The sequence below is a fragment of the Portunus trituberculatus genome, chromosome 48 (assembly GCF_017591435.1).
Source record: "Portunus trituberculatus isolate SZX2019 chromosome 48, ASM1759143v1, whole genome shotgun sequence".
Lineage (NCBI taxonomy): Eukaryota > Metazoa > Arthropoda > Malacostraca > Decapoda > Portunidae > Portunus > Portunus trituberculatus.
The window spans coordinates 17755216-17777784 of NC_059302.1; the positions used below are offsets into that span (position 1 = coordinate 17755216).

The 22569-nt window shown below is 37.7% G+C and overlaps 1 protein-coding gene across 1 annotated transcript in view; it reads right to left on the reverse strand.

Annotated features, from left to right (window-relative positions):
* Positions 1–18006, reverse strand: part of LOC123498677 (dynein-1-alpha heavy chain, flagellar inner arm I1 complex-like) — a 368589-nt gene extending 350583 nt beyond the window's left edge. The window contains exon 1 of the mRNA XM_045246012.1: positions 17816–18006. Coding sequence (XP_045101947.1) covers positions 17816–17980 — 165 coding nt within the window. The 5' untranslated portion in view covers positions 17981–18006. The remainder of the gene's footprint in view (positions 1–17815) is intronic.
* Between the last annotated feature and the right edge of the window lie 4563 nt (positions 18007–22569).

Below are 22569 nucleotides of genomic sequence, written 5' to 3' on the forward strand. Positions count from 1 at the left end.
AGTAATGTTCGCGGTCTACATAAATGACATGGTGGATGGGGTGTCCAGTTATGTGAGCCTATTTGCAGACGATGCAAAATTGTTAAGAAAAGTGAGATGTGACAAAGATTGCGAACTACTCCAGGAAGACTTGGACAGAATATGGAAATGGAGCTGTACATGGCAAATGGAGTTCAACACGACAAAATGCAAGAAAATAGAGTTTGGCAAGAGTGAAAGAAGAATCAGGAGTATGTACAAGATAGGAAATGAAGACATAAAACCAGTCATGAAGAAAAGACCTTGGGGTGACAATTACCAATGACCTATCGCCAGAGAGACATATAAACAAAATAATTGGAGAAGTATTGAACTTATTGAGGAACATAAGAGTGGCGTTCGTATATTTAGATGAAGAAATGATGAAGAAAATAATTACTGCAATGATAAGACCGAGGCTTGAATATGCAACAATACAGTGGGCTCGAACTTAAAGAAACACATAAGGAAACTAGAGAAAGTACAGAGGGCTGCAACAAAATGGTGCCTGACTTAAGAGATTTGACTTATGAAGACAGACTGAAAAGAATGCAACTTCCGACCCTGGAAAACAGAAGAGAAAGGGGAGACCTGATAGCAATATACAGAGTGATGATTGGCATGGAAAAATGGATAGGGAAGATCTGTGTATGTGGAATGAAAGAATGTCGAGAGGGCATGGGAAAAACTAAAATGGCCACTTATAGGAGAGATGTGAAAAATATAGCTTCCCTCATAGAAGGGTGGAAGCATGGAATAGTTTAGACGTGGAAGTGGTCAACGCAAGGAATATTCATGATTTTAAGAAAAAGCTGGACATTAATAGATATGGAGATGGGACAACACGAGCATAGCTCTTTTCCCGTATGTTACAATTAGGTAAATACAATTAGGTAAATACACACACATACACACACACACACACACGTAATTATTTTTGGACTGAAAGAAAAAAATGTTAAATATAGACCAAGAAGGGAAAAAGACGAAATGAAATCAGTAAAAGACCTACTAAAACATCTGAATGACGAGGATAGACAGAACTTAGAAGAGGAAGTAGAAGAAATCCATAGAATGGGACCATATCAAGAAGGAACAGTGAGACCAATTAAGATATTACTAAAATCACAAGCAGCAGCAGAAGAAGTACTATATAGAAAACGAAACTCAGAGAAACAGAAGGTTGCAAAGATATATATATAAAGAAAAATAGAAATGAGGAGGAAAGGAAGAGACACAATGAACTGGTGGCAGAAGCAAGAGAAAAAATAATGAAAGGTCAGAGGAGGAGAAGGCATTTTTTTGGAGAATTATAGGAGACAGGATAAGGAAATGGTATATAAAAGAGAAAGAAGAGAAAAGAATGGAGCAAGTTTAACTAAAATGATAAGAACAAGAGATTAAAATGATGTATACAAACATAGATGGGATTTTATCTAGTAAATTAGAATTAAGAGATTACATAAAGAAAGAAGAACCAGATATTGTATGCCTGGTGGAAACAAAGTTAAATGAGGCAATAAAAATAGACATAGATAAAAGGTATAATATATGGAGGAGAGAGAGAGTGGGTAAAGGAGGAGGAGGAGTCATGATGATGTTAAGGAAGGAGATAGTGGTAAATCAAGTGGAGTTTGGGAAGGAAAATCAGAAATACTGTATGTTAAGATGCATATTAACAAAAAGGAGTTAACAATCATTGGAACATATGTGCCACCAAAACAAACTCATGGACTAACCAAGAATATAGAGACATGATAGATGACACAATAAGGAGTCTTACAAGAATCATTAAGGAAAGGAGAAAAGTGATATTGATAGGAGATTTCAACTGTAAGGAGGTAGACTGGGAAAATTATGAAAGTGGTATGGGGGAAGATGCCTGGGAGATAGATTCCTGAACCTAATGATAGATAATTTGATGGTCCAAAGAGTAAAGGAAAACACAAGATTCAGAGGAAACAATGAGCCGGCAAGATTAGACCTAGTTTTTACAAGGGATATACCAATTAACGATGATATAAGATACAAGTGCCCATTGGGAAAGAGTGACCATGTAATATTAGAGATGGATATAGAAGAAGGAAAGGAAGATAGAGATGAATCATACAAAGGAGACCGATTAAATTACAGAAAGGCTGATATTGAGAATCTCAAGAACTATTTTAAAACGTAAACTGGGAGGAGATGGAAAACTCATTAACGGTTCAAGAGAAATATAACTTATTTTTGGAAATATACAAAACTGGGGTCAGGAATATGTTCCAAAATATAGACCTAAAGAAGAAGGAAAGAAAGATTGGTTTAATGCAAGATGTGCTAGGGCAAAGGAGAAACGAGATGGAGCATGGAAAAGGTGGACAAGAAACAGAAATCCAGAAAATAAGGAAAACTTCAAAACAGCAAGAAATGAATATGCTAAGGTGAGAAAGGAAGAAGAAAAGAACTATGAAAAGGACATTGTCGAAAAATGTAAGAACAACCAAAATTGTTCTACAGATTCATAAATGGAAAAATAAGACAAAAAGAAACAATAGAAAGGTTAAAAGGAGAAAACGGAATGGTGGAAGACCCAAAAGTATGGCAGAACTGTTAAATAGTAAATTTCATGAGGTCTTTACTAAGGAATCCAAATTTGAAAGACCACAGGGTAATAGAGACTGTCTATATGAAAGAGATTAAAGTAACCAAGCTTGAAATAAAAAGTTGATGACGGAATTGGATGAGGAAAAGGCAATGGGACCGGATGAAGTCTCAGGCAGAATACTGAAAGAATGTAGGGAAGAACTAGCAAGTCCAATATACAACATCATAAAATGCTCAATAGAAAATGGAACAGTGCCAGTGGAGTGGAAAAGAGCTGAGGTGGTTCCCATATATAAGAGCGGAAGGAAGGAAGAACCTTTAAATTACAGGCCGGTATCACTAACTAGTGTAATATGCAAGATGTGTGAAAAAGTAATAAAGAAGCAATGGATCGAGTTTCTTGAAGACAACAAAATATTATCAAATAGCCAATTTGGTTTTAGAAAAGGTCGGTCATGTGTGACAAATTTATTGAGTTTCTACTCTAGAATAGTTGATAAAGTACAAGAGAGAGGGATGGGTTGACTGTATTTATTTAGATCTAAAAAAGGCTTTTGATAAAGTGCCACATGAAAGATTACTATGGAAGTTAGAGGAGAAGGGTGGCTTAAAAGGAAGCACATTGAGATGGATGAAGAATTACTTAAGGGGGAGAGAAATAAGGACGATAGTTAAAGATATGAAGTCCAAGTGGAGAACAGTAGAAAGCGGAGTGCCACAGGGGTCAGTATTGGCACCAATACTTTTCCTCATATATATAAATGACATGCCAGAGGAGTGAACAGCTACATAAATCTGTTTGCGGATGATCGAAACTGCAGAAATAAACAAGGAGGATGTGAAATACAGAGTCATTAAACAAAAGAGGATTGTGAAATACTACAGGAAGACTTAAACAAGATCTGGAAATGGAGCAAAAATGGGAGATGGAATTCAATGTGGACAAAAGCCATGTCATGGAAATGGGAAAAAGTGAAAGACGACCAGTGGGAATCTATAAGATGGGAGATGGAGTAGAACTAGAAAAAGTAAAAAGGAAAAGGACTTGGGAGTGACAATGGAAGAAAATAATCAACCGGTTAGCCATATTGATAGAATTTTCAGAGAGACGTATAATTTGCTAAGGAATATTGGAGTAGCATTTCACTATATGGACAAGGAAATGATGAAGAAATTGATAAGTACTAAAATAAGACCTAGATTGGAATATGCAGGAGTTGTGTGGACTCCCATAAAAGAAACACATAAGAAAATTAGAGACTACAAAAATGGCTACAAGAATGGTTCCAGAATTTAAAGGGATGGCATATGAGGAGAGACTAAAGGCAATGGATCTACCAACCTTGGAGCAGAGAAGAGAGAGGGATCTGATACAAGTTTATAAATTGATTAACGGAATGGATGAAGTGGATAATGAGAAACTGATCCTGAGAGAAGAATATGACTTTAGAAGCACAAGATCGCATAGTAAGAAACTAAGGAAGGGACGATGTCTGAGAGATGTTAAAAATTTAGTTTCCAAAAGATGTGTTGAGACTTGGAACAGTTTGAGTGAGGAAGTGGTATCAGCAAAGAGTGTACATAGTTTTAAAGAAAAATTGGATAAGTGTAGATATGGAGACGGGACCACACGAGCATAAAGCCCAGGCCCTGTAAAACTACAACTAGGTAAATACAACTAGGTAAATACACACACAGGGAGCAGTGGGTGGACCGTAATGTATACTAATATAGATGGGATACTGTCAAGTAGATTGGAATTGCAAGACTATATGATGGTGGAGAAGCCTGATATAGTGTGTTTGACTGAGACAAAATTACATGAAAAAACAAAGGTAAATTTGGATAATAAATATAATATATGGAGAAAGGATAGAGAGGGTAGAGGTGGAGGAGGAGTTATGAGTATGACGAAGAAGGAAATAAATGTGGATAAGGTTTGGTATGGGAAGAACAATGCAGAAGTGATAAGCATAAGGTTAAAAAGTGATGGAAAAGAATTAATAATCATGGTGTCCTATGTACCTCCTAAAAAAAATACTTGGACAGTAAGGGAATATGACAATATGATCAAGGATACTTTACAGAGTTTGGAAAGTGTATTAACTGGAAAAAGAAAGGTGATACTAGTAGGAGATTTTAATTGTAAGGAGGTGGATTGGGAAAATCTAGTAAGTGGTGTTGGAGAGGAAGCATGGGGAGAGAGATTTCTTAATCTAATGATGGAAAATATGATGGAACAGAAGGTGAAAGAAAATACTAGATATAAAGATGATAAACCGGCTAGACTGGATTTGGTTTTAACACGAGAAGAGTACCTATGTGGGGATATACAATGCAAATGTCCATTGGGGAAGAGTGATCATGTGGTTATGGAAATGCAGATGGCAATAACACAGTGAAGGAAACATGAGACATACAGGAGTGGTAGATTGAATTATAGAAAGATGGACACAGAAAGTTTGAAAAATTATTTCAGAACATTAGATTGGGAGGAGATGTTACAAATCAGAGAAGTGCAAAAAAAATATGAATTTTTATGAAATATTATAAAGAAGGAGTTATGAAATTTGTACCAAAGTATAAACCGAGAGAGGAAGGAAGAAAGGATTGGTTTAATGCAACTTGTGTTAAGGCTATTGAAAAAGAGAGATGTGGCTTGGAAAAGATGGAAAAAGAGCAGGAATATACTAAATAAGGAGAATTATAGAGTGGCGAAATGAGTATGTGAGGGTAAGGAGGAGGAAGAAAGAAAATTTGAAAAGATATTGTAGACAAGAGTAAGGAACATCCAAAATTGTTTTACAGGTTCATAAATGGTAAACTTAAAAAGAGAGAGTCCATTGAAAGGTTAAAAGGAGAGCAAGGGATAGTAGATGACCCTTAGAATATCGCAGAATTGCTAAATAATAGGTTTCAACAAGTATTTACTAAAGAAACAATGTTTGTAAAGCCTCAGAATGTAGAAGGAAATGTGCACATGGATGACATTAAGATACCTAAAAAGGAGTTATATAAAATGTTGGAGGAACTTAAAGATGATAAAGCGATGGGACCAGATGAAGTTTCAGGAAAATTATTGAAGGAATGTAGAGAAGAATTTATAGATCCATTATATGATATTATAAGGTGCTCATTAGAAACCGGGGAAGTACCGGTAGAGTGGAAAAGAGCTGAAGTGGTGCCCATTTATAAGGGAGGCAGTAAGGAGGAGCCTCTTAACTATAGACCTGTGTCTTTAACAAGTGTGGTCGGTAAGATTTGTGAGAGGGTGATAAAGAAATATTGGATACGGTTCCTGGAGGATCATAAGTTATTATCGGATCATCAATTTGGCTTTAGGAATTTTTTTTTTTTTTTTACGTAGGGAAGAGGGCCAACCAAGGGAAAAAAGAAAGTTAGAAAAGGATTGAGCGCTGGCTCTCCAAAGACTTTAAAAAGTGCCAAAACTGTCGGCCAGAATTAGGGGAGCAAATGCCTCGATACCTCCCTCTTTAAAGAAGACAAGTTGTCGGAATTCGGGAATACAGATGCAGGGAGGGAGTTCCAGAGTTTACCAGTGACAGGGATGAATGATTGAGCATACTGGTTAACTCTTGCATTAGAGAATAGGGATGAGAGGAAGAAGAAAGCCTTGTGCAGCGTGGCTGCAGGAGGAGGGGAGGCATGCAGTTAGCAAGATCAGTAGAACAGTTACCATGAAAATAGCGATAAAATATAGAAAGGGATGCAACATTTCGGCGGTGAGAAAGAGACTGAAGACAGTTAGTCAGAGGAGGGGAGTTGATGAGATGAAGAGCTTTCAATTCCACCCTATCAAGCAAAGCTGTGTGACTGAAACCCCCCCAAACATGCGAAGAGTACTCCATACAGGGACGGATAAGGCCCTTATACAGAGTAAGCAGTTGGAGGGGCGAGAAAAACTGTCGGAGACGCCTCAGAACATAACTTCATAGAAGCTGTTTTAGCAAGAGATGAGATGTGAAGTTTCCAGTTAAGATTATGAGCAAAGGACAGACCGAGGATATTCATTATGGAAAAGGGAGACAGTTGAGTGTCATTGAAGAAAAGGGGATAGTTGTCTGGGAGGTTGTGTCGAGTTGATAGATGGAGGAATTGAGTTTTTGAGGCATTGAAAACTACTAGATTTTCTCTACCCCAATCGGAAATCTTAGAAAGATCGGAAGTCAGGCGTTCCGTGGTGTCCCCACATGATCTGTTGATTTCCTGAAGGGTTGGACGTCTCTGAAAGAACGTGGAAAGATGTAGGATGGTATCATCAGCGTAGGAGTGGATAGGGCAAGAAGTTTAGTTAAGAAGGTCATTAATGAATAATAGAAAAAGAGTGGGTGACAGGACAGAACCCTGAGGAACAAATCTACTGAGCTTTTATTCAAGAGTGGTTGTCAAAATACAAGAGAGAGAGGGATGGATGGACTGTGTATATTTGGATTTAAAAAAAAGCTTTTGACAAGGTACCGCACATGAGACTGCTATGGAAATTAGAGATTTATGGAGGACTGAAGGGAAAAGTGTTAAAGTGGATGGAAAACTACTTGAGATGGAGGGAGATGAGAACGGTAATAAGGGATGCAAAGTCGGACTGGTTGGTGGTGGAGAGTGGAGTCCCACAAGGTTCAGTGCTGGCACCAATACTTTTCCTTGTCTATATTAATGATATGCCAGAGGGAGTAAACAGTTATATTAATTTGTTTGCAGATTTAATTTGTTTGCAGATGATGCGAAGTTGTGTAGGTGTGTGAGGAGTGAAGAAGATTGTGAAATTTTACAGGCAGATCTGGATAGGATTTGGGAGTGGAGCAAGAGGTGGGAGATGGAATTTAATCTGAGCAAAAGTCATGTGATGGAGATGGGGAAGAGTGGAAGACGGCCAAGAGGGTCATATAAGATGGGTGAAGGAGTAGTGTTGAAAAAGGTGGAAAAGGAAAAGGATTTGGGAGTGATAATACAAGACCATGGGCAGTTTGAGGCTAATATTGACAAGATGTTTGGAGAAACATATAATTTCATTAGAAATATTGGATTAGCCTTTCATTATATGGATAAAGATATGATGAAGAAATTAATTATTACGGTAATTAGGCCAAGATTGGAATATGCTGGGGTGGTTTGGTCCCCTTATAAAAAGAAGCATATAAGAAAGTTGGAGAGATTGCAAAGAATGGCAACAAAAATGATTCTGGAATTGGCAGAAATGACCTATGAGGAGAGATTAAAAGAAATGAATTTGCTTACCTTGGAACAAAGAAGAGAAAGAGGAAAGAGGAGATTTGATACAGGTTTATAAACTGTTGAATGGTCTGGATGAAGTGGATAATGAGCAAATGATGTTGAGAGAGGAAAATTTAAATAGAACTACAGGATCGCATAGTAAAAAGATAGTCAAGGGAATATGCTTGAAGGATGTGAAGAAATATAGTTTCCCACAAAGATGTGTGGAGGTGTGGAATAGTTTGAGTGAGGAGGTGGTGTCAGCGAGGAGTGTGCATAGTTTTAAAGGAAAGTTGGATGTGTTGGATATGGATATGGAAAGTTGGATATGGAGATGGGGCCACACGAGTATGATACCCAGGCCCTGTAAAATTACAACTAGGTGAATACACACACACAAACACACCAGAGGTTGTGTTTACAGAGGCCTGGGCAAATGTGTGACTTGTGTGGCAATAGTCTCCAGAAACTACATTGAAAGACACCATGAGTAGGAAAGAACTTACACCCATAAGCAGGTATGAAAATAGGGAAGGAGTACAAGAAAAGGATGATGACGATGAGGAAGAGGCTAGATTCAGAGGATTTGATGAGACAAGTACCACCCTCCATAACTTTGGAGAAAAAATTAGACAACTGGATAAGAGAAAGTATGAGAAGTAAAGAGAACGATGAACAGGAGAAAGAGTTTCTGAACTTGAAAGAAAGGATAAAAAATGTGGAAAAAAGTTAAGCTAGGTTAAAAGTAGAGAATGCGGAACTGAGAAAAGAACTAGCTAAAATATAAGAAACAGATGGATGAAGGACTTGGTAAAGTAGAGAAAGAAAAAGAGGACCTGAAAGATCTAGTTAGCAAAGAAGAGGAAAGAGTACAGGACGTGATTAAAAAAGAAGTACAGGCATGGAGAATACAAGATAAGAAAGACAAGGATAACTTACAGGAGGTGATTCAAGAACAACTAAAAGAAAGAGACGAGAACATGGCAAACAAAATTATTGGAGTCCTTAAGAAAAAGGAAAACCTAGTAAGGGAAATTACAGAAAAAAAAGTGTAATTATCTTTGGACTAAAATAAAAAAATGTAAAATATAGACCAAGAAGGGAAAAGGAGGAAATGAAGTCAGTTAAAGACCTACTAAAAAATCTAAATGACGAAGATAGGCAGAACCTGGAGGAGGAAGTGGAGGAAATTCACAGAATGAGACCTTATCAAGATGGAACAACAAGACCAATTAAGATACTACTAAAATCACAAGCAGCAACAGAAGAGATATTATATAGAACAACAAAACTAAGAGAAACAAAGGCTGCATATATATATATATATATATATATATATATATATATATATATATATATATATATATATATATATATATATATATATATATATATATATATATAATATATATATATATATATATATATATATATATATAATAAGAAAAATGAGGAAGAAAAGAAGATATACAACAAATTGGCAGCAGCAGTGGGGAAAAAATAATGAAAGATCAGAGGAGGAAAAAAAAAGGCTTTTTTTTTAAGAATTCTAGAAGACAGGATAAGAAAATGGTATATAAGAGAGAAGGAAGAGGCAACAGTGAACCAAGTGTAACTAAAAGTGATAAGGGCAAGAAACTAAAAAATAATGTATACGAACATAGATCGGGTTCTATCAAGTAAATTAGAACTAAAAGATTACATAAGGAAAGAAAAATTGGATATTGTATGCCTGGCCGAAAAAAAAAACTAAATGAGGCAATCAAAATGTGCATAGATAATAGATATAACGTATGGAGGAAAGACAGAGAGGGTAAAGGAGGAGGAGGAGTCATAGTAATAACAAGAAAAGAGATGGTGGTAAACCATGTGGAATGTGGGGAAGGAAAAGCAGAAGTACTGTATATTAAGATGCATATTAATAAAAAAAAAATTAACAATCATTGTAACATATGTGCCACCAAAAACGAATGCATGGACCAACCAAGAATATAAAGATATGATAGATGACACTATAAGGAGTCTAACGAGAGTCAGTAAAGAAAGGAGCAAAAGTGTTATTAGTAGGAGACTTCAACTGTAAAGAATTGGACTAGGAAAATTATGAAAGTGGTATGGGGGAAGAAGCTTGGGCAGAAAGATTCCTAAACCTAATGATAGATAATATGATGGATCAAAAAGTAAAGTAAAACACAAGACCAATTAAATTACAGAATACACTAAATGGGAGGAGATGTAAAACTCTGAGGGGATGCAAGAGAAATACAACTTATTTTTGGAAATATACAAAACAGGAGTCAGGGAATATGTCCCAAAATATAGGCCTAAGGAAGAAGGAAATTTGAAAGACCAGGGGGTAATAGACAGACCATCTATATGGAAGAGATTAAAGTAACCAAACTTGAAATAAAAGAGTTAATAAAGGAACTGGATGAAGAAAAGGCAATGGGACCGGATGAAGTCTAATGCAGAATACTGAAAGAATATAGAAAAGAACTAGCAAGACCTATACACAACATCATTAAATGCTCAATAGAAAATGGAACAATACCAGTAGAATGGAAAAGAACTAAGGTGGTTCCCATATATAAGAGTGGAAGGAAGAGAGAACCTCTAGATTACAGACCAATATCATTAACTAGTGTAATATGTAAGATGTGTGAAAGAGTAATAAAGAAACAATGGATCGAGTTCCTTGAAGACAACAAATTATTATCAAATAGCCAATTTGGCTTTAAAAAAGGTCGGTCGTGTGTAACAAATTTACTGAGTTTCTACTCTAGAATAGTTGACAGGGTACAAGAGAGAGAGAGGGATGGGTTGATTGTATTTACTTGGATTTAAAAAAGGCGTTTGATAAAGTGCCACAAGCAAGGTTGCTGTGGAAATTAGAGGAGAAGGGTGGTTTAAAAGGAAGCACATTGAGATGGATGGAAAACTATTTGAGGGGGAGAGAAATAAGGATGGTAGTCAAAGATATGAAGTCCAAGTGGAGAGCAGTAGAAAGCAGAGTGTCGCAGGGGTCAGTATTGGCGCCAATACTTTTTCTCATTTATATAAACGACATGCCAGAAGGAGTGAACAGCTACATAAATCTGTTTGTGGACAATGTGAAACTGTGCAGAGTTATAAAGCAAAAAAAGGATTGTGAAATACTGCAAGACCTAAATAAGATCTGGGAATGGAGTAAAAAGTGGGAAATGGAATTCAATGTGGACAAAAGCCATGTCATGGAAATGGGAAAGAGTGAAAGACGACCTGTGGGAATCTATAAGATGGGAGATGGAGTAGAACTGGAGAAAGTAAAAAAGCAAAAGGATCTGGGAGTGACGATGGAAGAAAATAATCAACCGGCAAGCCATATTAATAGAATTTTCAGAGAGACATATAATTTGCTAAGGAATATTGGAATAGCATTTCACTACATGGACAAAGAAATGATGAAGAAACTTATAAGTACTATAATAAGACCCAGATTGGAATATGCAGGAGTAGTGTGGATCCCTTACAAAAAGAAACACATAAGGAAGCTGGAGACTACAAAAAATGTCTACAAGAATGGTCCCAGAACTTGAAGGGATGACATATGAGGAGAGACTAAAGGCTATGGATGGAAAGACGTCTAAGAGATATTAAAAAGTATAGTTTCCGGCAAAGATGTGTTGAGACGTGGAACAGTTTGAATGAAGAAGTAGTGTCTGCAATGAGTGTACACATCTTTAAGGAAGGATTGGATAAGTGTAGATATGGAGACGGGGCCACATGAGCATAAAGCCCAGGCCCTGTAAAACTACAACTAGGTAAATACAATTAGGTAAATACACACACACACAAACACACACACAAAGGAAGAGATACAACAAACTGGCAGCAGCAGTAAGGGGAAAAAATAATGAAAGGTCAGAGGAGGATAAAAAGGCATTTTTTTGGAGAATTCTAGGAGACAGAATAAGGAAATGGTATATAAAAGATAAGGAGTAGGAAACAGTAGAGCAAGTTTAACTAAAAGTGATAAGGGCAAGAAAATAAAAATTATGTATATGAACATAGTAATTAGTAAATAGTAAACATAGTAATTAGTAAATTAGAATTAAAAGATTACATAAAGAAAGAAAAACTGGATATTGTATGCCTGGCTGAAACAAAACTCAATGAGGCAATCAAAATAGACATAGATAACAGATATAACGTATGGAGGAAAGACAGAGGGGGTAAAGGAGGAGGAGGAGTCATGGTAATGTTAAGGAAAGAGATGGTGGTAAACCAAGTGGAATTTGGGGAAGGAAAAGCAGAAGTACTGTATATTAAGATGCATATTAATAAAAGAGTTAACAATTATTGGAGTATATGTGCCACCAAAAACAAATTCATGGACCAATCAAGAATAAAAAGACATGATAGATGACACAATAAGGAGTCTAACGAGAATCATTAAAGAAAGGAGAAAAGTTATATTAGTAGGAGACTTCAACTGTAAAGTAGTGGACTGGAAAAATTATGAAAGTGGTATGGGGGAAGAAGCTTGGGGAGATAGATTCCTGAACCTAATGATATATAATATGATGGACCAAAGAGTAAAGGAAAACACAAGATTCAGAGGAAACGACGAGCCGGCGAGATTGGACCTAGTTTTACAAGGAGTATACAAATTAACGATAATGTAAGATATAAGTGCCCATTGGTAAAGAGTGACCATGTAATATTAGAAATGGATATAGAAGAGGGAAAAGATGATAGAGACGAATCATACAAAGGAGACCGATTAAATTACAGAAAGGCTGATATTGAGAATCTCAAGAACTATTTCAAATACGTTAACTGGGAGGAGATGGAAAACTCTGAGGGGGTGCAAGAGAAATATAACTTATTTTTGGAAATATACAAAACAGGAGTCAGGGAATATGTCCTGAAATACAGAGCCAAAGAAGGAAAGAAAGATTGGTTTAACGCAAGATGTGCCAGGGCAAAGGAGAAAAGAGATGGAGCATGGAAAAGGTGGAGGAGAAATAGAAATCCAGTAAATAAGGAAAACTTCAAGACAGCGAGAAATGAATATATTAAAGTGAGGAAGGAAGAGGAGAGAAACAATGAAAAGGACATTGTCAAAAAATTTGAGGAGCAACCAAAATTGTTCTACAGATTCATCAATGGGAAAGTAAGGCAAAAAGAAACAATAGAAAGGTTAAAAGGAGAGAATGGAATCCAAATTTGAAAGGCCACAGGGTAATAGAGAGTCCGTCTATTTGAAAGAGATTAAAATAACCAAGCTAGAAATAAAAGAGTTAATGAAAAAATTGGATTAAGAGAAGGCAATGGGACCGGATGAAATCTCAGGCAGAATACTGAAAGAATGTAGTGAAGAACTAGCAAGTCCTATATACAACATCATAAAATGCTCAATAGAAAATGGAACAGTACCAGTAGAATGGAAAAGATCTGACCTGGTTCCCATATATAAGAGTGGAAGGAAGGAGGAACCTTTAAATTACAGACTGGTATCACAAACTAATGTGATATGTAAGATGTGTGAAAGAGTAATAAAGAAACAATGGATCGAGTTCCGGAATTTGAAGGCATGACGTATGAGGAGAGACTAAAGGCTATGGATCTACCAACCCTGGAACAGAGAAGGGAGAGAGGGGATCTGATACAAGTTTATAAACTGATTAACGGATTGGATCAAGTGGATAATGAGAAACTGATCTTGAGAGAACAATATGACATTCGAAGCACAAGATCGCATGGTAAAAAACTGAGGAAGGGAAGATGTCTGAGAGATGTTAAAAAATATAGTTTCCCGCAAAGATGTGTTGAGACGTGGAACAGTTTGAGTGAAGAATTGGTGTCAGCAACGAGGTATCCGGTCATTTCGCCCACATGTCAGTTCGCCCACGCTAAAAGGTTATTTCGCCCAAAGTCAGTTCACCCACACCGAGAGGTTGTTTCGCCCACCCCAAAAGGTCGTTTCACCCACAACTGTTCTTGGAGCACCCAGTAAAAGGTCGTTTCACCCAAAGTCAGTTCGCCCACACTGAGGGATCGTTTCACCCACAACTGTTCTTAGAGCACCCATGAATAAAACTGAATGTGCATATAAATACGATTAATTGATTCTATGTCCTCCTAATTGCTTATAATTACTCAATCACTTCTATTAAAGTAACTGGGTAAATATCTCTCCATCTGGTTACACTCCCCATTGACTCCCTATACCACCGCACCACTCTCATCCCCTACCCCACACTCCAGATCCCCCAGCACCCACACCTATTTTGGATAACAGAGTCAAAACTATCGTTCACACAACAGTGGAGGAGATTGTAGGTTTCATCATTGAGGAAAGCCATTGTATGTACTCAGTTCCTGACAGAATGGTAGACTGTCCAGACCACTGCATTCTGTGTATTTTTCCTTTAAGGCCAAGACAGGAAGGTCTACAGTGCGATGGCTGTTGCAGGTGGCAACACAGGAAATGTGACACTGGTATATCACAAGTAGATTATAGGACAGCCGTGAGGTCAGGGATTACCATTGCCTGGAGTTGTACATTGTGTACGGATGCACAAGCAACCTCACAAGTTGAATTAGAGTCATCGGTTGAAGATTCGCCTTTCCAAGATTCTGAAAATATGGAACAAGTCAACTTTTCAAGAGATCCACCTCTGCAAAGTGAGGAACAAGCAACCACTCCAGTGTTGGTCTCCTTCCACTTATTTGAGGAGGGTACAAAACGTGGTCACAACAAGCTTATTGATAGCCTAGGCCAGTGGTACTCAACTGGCGGACCGCGGTCCAAATCCGGACCGCCGATAGCTGTTGTGCGTACCCCGGTACACACACACACAAGGGCAAGGTTTTGGAAAGATTTTGGAGTATCAGAAAAAAAGTACAAAAATTCCTTAGAAGCCAACAAAGTGCCGCCAAAGCAAATAGGTTTTTAGACTTTTTGGAAGACGAAAAGGAGATGGAAATCCAACAGACATCACTTTTCATCTCAACTACAAGAAAAAAAATAACACAGTGTGTGATCTTGTTTCATCTGTTCAAGCTTTCCAGAAGAAGCTGGAACTTTTCAAAAATGACTTGCAGGGAGAACTTCATCACTTTCCCAGACTTTTGGAGCATACCAACGGAGAGAAAGGTCATAATTATACTGAATTTATTGATAAACTGATTGGCAACTTCAAATATCGTTTTGGTGATGGTGATTTTTCACTAGGAAGTCTGGTGTTGCTTTTTATTCAGAACCCCTTCATGGTTTCAAATGTAACCTTGTTTTCACACGAAGCAAAACAGGCGTTCAAAAGGGTAAATGCTGCATCAGTTCAAATGGAACTAATTGATCTGCATGAAAATATGATCCTAAAAGAGGAGAGTGCTCAGTGTGATCCTGTCACATTCTGGACACAGAAGGTATCACACGATTCTTTTCCTAGTCTGCATAAAGTTGCAGTGTATGTTCTGACAAAGTTTGGATCTACTTACAGTTGTGAATCTGCTTTTTCTACAATGAATTTAGTGAAAACCAAATACCGCTCTAGAATGACCAATGAACACCTTCACCAATGTCTGAGATTGGCTGTCACATCCTTTGTTCCCAGGTTCAAGGACATTGCAAAGAACAAGAAATGTAACTTTTCACATTAATGAGCATTTGCAAAATTCAATCATTCTGTGACAAATGTACCTGAGTAATGTTTACGAACTTTACGTTTTCAGTTAGATTTTTCTTTGGAAGTTAGATAGGCTTTCTTTGCAAACATAGTAATAGTACTATTATTATTATTGTAGAATTGATTTTTTTCTGAAGTTGGAATTATGAATAACTTTGAAGTTTAAAGTTGTGTACTTGTAACTTGAAATAAAATGTTTTGCATGCTTATGTGTATCAGATTTATATCCCTATTTTATAAATCATCATTCAGACCTTTGACATATAGAAAACTGTGTTCTTGGACCTTCACTAAAAGAAGTTGAGTATCCCTGGCCTAGGCTATACTTACAACATAAAATTACGACGGTCAACTGTAACATATTGGCAGTGTACCGTCCGTCCAAAGGGTAACCCATGCAAAGCAAGTCACACAAAGAAGCGAAACGTTTGTGAGAGGTACTACATCACACAATCATCCTCCATCACCCGATTCAGCTCCTACCACGAAAATCACATCCAAGATCAAGAAAATGGCGGTACAAGATCTTTTCAAACCAGCATCTGCAATAGTTGATGAGGTAAGTCTGTTGAAAATAGTTGCATACATAGCACACACTGTAATTTTAATGAGCTCATGAAAATCAACAGAAATGTCAGAAACGGTTTAACATTGTTAAAAAAAAAAACATATGCTAGCGATTAATGCCAACATTTAATTCCATTTAGGTTCTACTGCAAGAGATGGGTAATGCACCGTGCCCAAGTTTGCCTAAGCCTGAGCACCTATCAAGAACTGCGAACAGGCAAAGGCAGAAATTAAGACCGGCCGAACCAAAGTACCTGTCGTTTATACTTGACGAGGCACATATTCCAAACAACTTCCTTAGAGCTGATGTTAGAGTCCATGGACGGCGCCACTTGATCTTCGCCACTGATCAACAGTTGGAACACATAACCAAAGCAAAATCTTGGTATATTGATGGGACATTTAAGCTGTGTAGACACCCCTTTTCACAATTGTTAACAATTAATGTCTTTGTGCAAACAGAGGATCATGCAAAACAAGTGCCCCTATTGTTTGTCCTGATGTCTGGCCGAAAAAACCGTGATTACCGTGAAGTGTTTTATGCACTTCTAAATTGTCTTGCAAATGAAACTTCAGTTAAACATATAACAATTGACTTCGAAAGAGCACTTTGGAAAGTCTTGCCAGAGTTTCTACTCCATGCTAATATCAAGGGATGTGGTTTCCATTGGACACAAGCCATATGGAGGAAGGTAAGTAAGTCTGTGGATTAGTCTTATAGTTTATTCCCTGCATGAGAACAATTGTTTTCAGCATTTCAACTGTCTTTTTCTTTATCTAGATACAAGAGGTTGGTCTACAGCACGCCTACACCCCTGATGAAGCAACCTACAAATACCTACGCAAGCTGATGGCCCTTCCGTTTCTACCTGAGGGAGAAATACCTCTGATGTTTGATTGTCTCGCAAACCAAGCTACGACCACTCAAATGCGCACAATAGTACACTACATATCGAGGACCTTGATCTACGGCTCTGTATGGCCACCTTCCACTTGGAGCATCTTCAACAAATCTGTGCACACAAATAATGATATTAAAGGGTGGCATAACTGCTTAAATAAATGTGCAGCAGGTAGAAGTAGTCTCCAGTTCTACCTTTTGATAAGCCTTCTGCACAAAGAGGCAAAATTAACATCCTTACATATATGGCTGGTGTCAGAAAAAAAGCTCCGAAGGATTCAGTGAAGACAGTACAGGGAACTCCAAAAAAAGTTATTCATTCTTCGGGATGAATATATGAGGGGTGACAGATTTGCACTACAGCTTCTCAAGGCTTGTTCCCACTTAAATTGACCAGTGAGCTAATATGCTTTAGTTATATGCCTGTTCACACCATTGAGATAATACTGTATGTTTTAGTTACATGTATTTTATATGAACCCTCACTGTATTTTGGATGATACATTTTTCATACATTTTGTTGATTGCAAGTTTTTTTTAGGTTTTAATAAAGTTTTTACACCATGATTCCTACAATGAATATTACTTTTGGGTGAACCAATTTCTTAGTGGGCGAACTGACTTACTCTTGAATGTGGGCGAACCAACTCAACTTGTGGGCGAACTGACTTGTGGGCGAACTGACATGTGGGCGAAATGACCATAAAGCAACAACGAGTGTGCATAGTTTTAAAGAAAAATTGGATAAGTGTAGGTATGGAGACAGGGCCACACGACCGTAAAGCCCAGGCCCTGTAAAACTACAACTAGGTAAATACATACACACACACATACTAACCTTAAAGTCAGCCCTGATACCCTTTACTTCTTCTGCAAAAGCTGACAAAAGGTCTGGCAGACGAGAGATGAGAAGCTGTCTAAAGGAGGCTCTACATGGGTCCTTCTGCAACACCCCAGCAACAGCTGTCACCAGTTCAGAGGTCCTGTAGTCAAAATAAAGCATGACAAATGTATATATTCATAAGACCACCTAGCAGGATAACTCAGATCCCGATAACTTGAATTTTACGATAAGTTCGACTCTGACTGACCCAGAAACTGAAGTCCAAGTTGAAATGCCTGCCCGTTTTTTTTTTTTTTTTTTACTTATTTTATTTTATTTTCTATTGATATAATAAAAAAAACTAAATTGCCCCCCAAAAAATTGCATCTTTCTTGTAGTTTAAAATACCAAAGAAAATTCTATCAGAGTTTACACCGATTTTGTGAAATTTTTTAAAGTGTAAAAAAAACACTCCTAATGATTTTTCATAATTTTATCCTTGTTATGCTATATGTATTCACCTGATTGACACGAAATTTTCACACATGATTGTTTATTCAATGGTGACTTCCTGGAGCATGAGAGGATGATAATGCATCAGATCCCTGCTTCTCTAGAAAATATAATTCACTCGTACATTGCAAAAAGTTTACGGTAACCATTCCTCTAAATAGGCTGCAGTACATATTCATTGGTCACTTCCACAGCTGGGTTTGAAAGGTAGCTTGTGATTGAGTAGTGGCTGTTAACCCCACCGTGAAGGGAAAGGGCTCAAGGGAGGAGAAAAGTCAAGGAGGGATTAGAATAAGCCCTGCACTACCTAATCACAACTCTCTCTCTCTCTCTCTCTCTCTCTCTCTCTCCCCATTATCATTGTTGCTATTATTATTATTATTATTATTATTATTATTATTATTATTATTATCATTACAATTATTATTACTATTATTATCATTATTATTATTATCATCACTATCATCATTACCATTATCAGTATGCACATGCGTGCAAAAACACACACACACACGGGACATCGTCGATGGCGGAGGTGGTCGCTGAGCTCCAGAGCAATCATCTCTAATTCTACAGTTACCATTGCCTAAGAGTAACCAAGGTGGGAAAGGAGCTGGTAATGTTTGTCCCGTTAACTGTTGATTAGCAAAATAATGTCCAGGGAAGGTAAATATAAACTGTAGCCTGCGTTTGAGCCATCAGCTGGTTTGTTTACATCTGCGCAACATGGCGGCCGTGAACTCGAAAGATGAATCAGACTTCACAGGATTTCAAGGAATAATGGAGAAGAGCGCTTATGTGAAGAAAATTCTGGAGTTGGAAGGTAAAATTGAAAAACTGTTTGAAAAGTATGGGGCCTGGAAACGAGTTATGACAATGTAAAGAAAGACTGTGCCGATATGAAGAAGGAAAATGAAGCACTGAAAGAGGAAGTTAAGCTAATTAAAGTGAATTGCGAAAATGTGGAGAATCTCTAGGAAAAGTGATGGAGAAGCAGGCTGAATGGAAAAAAGTCAGGAAGTGGAAAGAAAGGAGGTAAATTACAAAGTTGCAAGTCTGGAAAAGGAAATCAAAGAGTCTGGGAGAAAACTTTGGGCCTTGCTGAAATTATAGATCAACAGATCATAGAAGAGAAGATTGCTGAGAAAGTGGTGAAGGTTATTAAATCAAATGAGACATTGGTGAGGGAAACTGTAGACAAAAAGAGATGTGTGGTGATATTTGGTGTGGAGGAGGATAAGACACCGAGTAAAATGGAGAGAGAGAAAACATAAAAAGGTGATAAATAATATCATTAATGTGGTGCAGGAGGAGGAAAAGACCTAGTACAAGAAATAGAGGACTTCCATAGAATTGGAAAGTTCACAAGAGAAGGTATGAGGCCAATAAGAATCAAACTTAAGTCACAAAAGGATGTAGATGAATTGGTGGAGAAGTCATGGAGGCTAGCCCAGCAGGAAACAACAAGGAAGATTTGGTTGAGAAGAGATCTCGGTGAAAAGGAAAGAGAAATGTTAAATGAGTTGAGAAAGGAGGCTTTGAAAAAAATGAAGAGAGGACAGAAGAGGAGAAGAAAGAGTTTTTCTGGAGAATCTTGGATATGAGACTGAGGAAGTGGTTCATAACCCAGAAAAGTACAGCAAGAAAGGACTAAAGAAACTTACGTATGAGCGGAATGTAATGTATTCCAACATAAATGGAGTGATATCGGGATTTTAGAACTCAACGATTACTTGAGGGACAAGAACCCAGATATTGTGGGTCTTACTGAAACAAAACTGAGAGAGGAGAAGACCTGATGATGGTTGGAGAAGGGAAATATAATGTTTGGAAAAGAAATAGAGTAGGTAAGATGGGAGGAGGAGTGATGTTGCTGGTTAAAAAAGATATAAAGGTGGATCAAGTGAAAGAAGGTATGGGAAAGGCAGAAGTGCTAAAGATCAGAGCAGAAACTAATGAAGGAAAAAGAGGCACTACATAGTGGTGTACGTACCACCTAAGACAAATGCATGGTCAGTACAGGAATATGAAGAAATGATAAGTGATACAGGAACATGTCTGGAAGAAATGTTGGGTGGCTGTGAACGAACTATAATGATGGGAGATTTTAATTGTAAAGAGGTGTGTTGGGAGGACTGGTCAATGGAAGGATCAGAGACAACATGGGGAAATACACTATTGACACTGGCAATGGAAAATGTGTTAACTCAGTGGGTCAAAGAAGATACTAGGTTTGGAGGAGAGGAGCATCGTCAAGACTGGACTTGGTCTTTAGTACAGAGCCAATGGTCATTGAGGAGATGAGGGTGGAGTGCCCTTTAGCAAAGAGTGATCATGCAGTTTTGGAGTTCAAGGTGATAGATGAAGAGAAATCTAGAAGAAATGAAGAATATAAAGTGGGAAGATGGAATTATGCCAAGACAGATTTTGGAAACCTAAAGAAATTCTTTCAAGAGACAAATTGGATGAAATTCAAGAGTGCTAAGGAGCAAATGAAAAGTGGAAGGAATTTATAAAATATACAAAGAAGGTGAGAAAAATTTGTACCAATAAGACAACATAGAGAAGTTGGAAAGCAGGACTGGTTTAACGATAGATGTGAAAAGGCTAGAACAAGAAAAGAGGATGCATGGAAGAGGTGGAGAAGGAAAAGACGGATTAAGCAGTGGGAAAGTTACAAAAGAGCAAGAAATGAATATGTGTTGATTAGAAGAGAAGAAAGAAAGAAACAAGAAAAGGATATAATTGATAAATGTAAAGACCAACCAAGGCTTTTTACAGACATGTGAACAACAACATCAAAAATAGAGAAAGTATTGAAAGTTTAGAAGTAAATGGAGTATGCAGTGAAGATCCCAGGAAATGGCAGAGGCTATGAATGGATGCTTTCGGAAGGTATTCACAAAGGAGACTGCTTTTGACAAACCACTGGTAATGGAACAGAAAGGGATTATGAAGGAGTTTCAAGTAACTGTGGAGGAGATCAAGAACATGATGGGGAGTTTAGAAGTGAGAAAAGCTGTGGGACCTGATGGGGTATCAGGATGGATTTTAAGAGAATGCAGGAGCAACTGGCAGAAAAAGTTTGTGAAGTAATTGATGCCTCATTAAGGGAAGGTGTAGTGCCCCAAGACTGGAAAAGAGCTAACATTGTCCCAATCTATAAATCAGGTAACAAGAGAGACCCATTGAACTATAGACCAGTGTCACTTACAAGTGTGGTAGCTAAGATGTGTGAGAGGGTGGTGAAGAATAGATGGACAGACTTCTTGGAGAAAATGACATACTTTGTGAGTGTCAATTTGGTTTTAGAAAAGGGCGTTCATGCACGACAAACCTGATATGTTACTATTCGAGGGTGATAGATGTAATACAGGAAAGAGATGGTTGGGCTGATGGAATATATCTGGATTTAAAAAAGGCCTTTGATAAGGTACCACACCGGAGACTGATCTGGAAACTTGAAATGGTAGGAGGAGTGCATGGCAGTTTACTAAAATGGATGGAAGACTTTTGGTAGGAAGAGAAATGAGAACAATAATTAAGGACAGACCATCAGAATGGGGATTGGTGGAGAGTGGAGTTCCACAGGGATCAGTGTTGGCACCAGTAATGTTCGCGGTCTACATAAATGACATGGTGGATGGGGTGTCCAGTTATGTGAGCCTATTTGCAGACGATGCAAAATTGTTAAGAAAAGTGAGATGTGACAAAGATTGCGAACTACTCCAGGAAGACTTGGACAGAATATGGAAATGGAGCTGTACATGGCAAATGGAGTTCAACACGACAAAATGCAAGAAAATAGAGTTTGGCAAGAGTGAAAGAAGAATCAGGAGTATGTACAAGATAGGAAATGAAGACATAAAACCAGTCATGAAGAAAAAGACCTTGGGGTGACAATTACCAATGACCTATCGCCAGAGAGACATATAAACAAAATAATTGGAGAAGTATTGAACTTATTGAGGAACATAAGAGTGGCGTTCGTATATTTAGATGAAGAAATGATGAAGAAAATAATTACTGCAATGATAAGACCGAGGCTTGAATATGCAACAATACAGTGGGCTCCGAACTTAAAGAAACACATAAGGAAACTAGAGAAAGTACAGAGGGCTGCAACAAAATGGTGCCTGACTTAAGAGATTTGACTTATGAAGACAGACTGAAAAGAATGCAACTTCCGACCCTGGAAAACAGAAGAGAAAGGGGAGACCTGATAGCAATATACAGAGTGATGATTGGCATGGAAA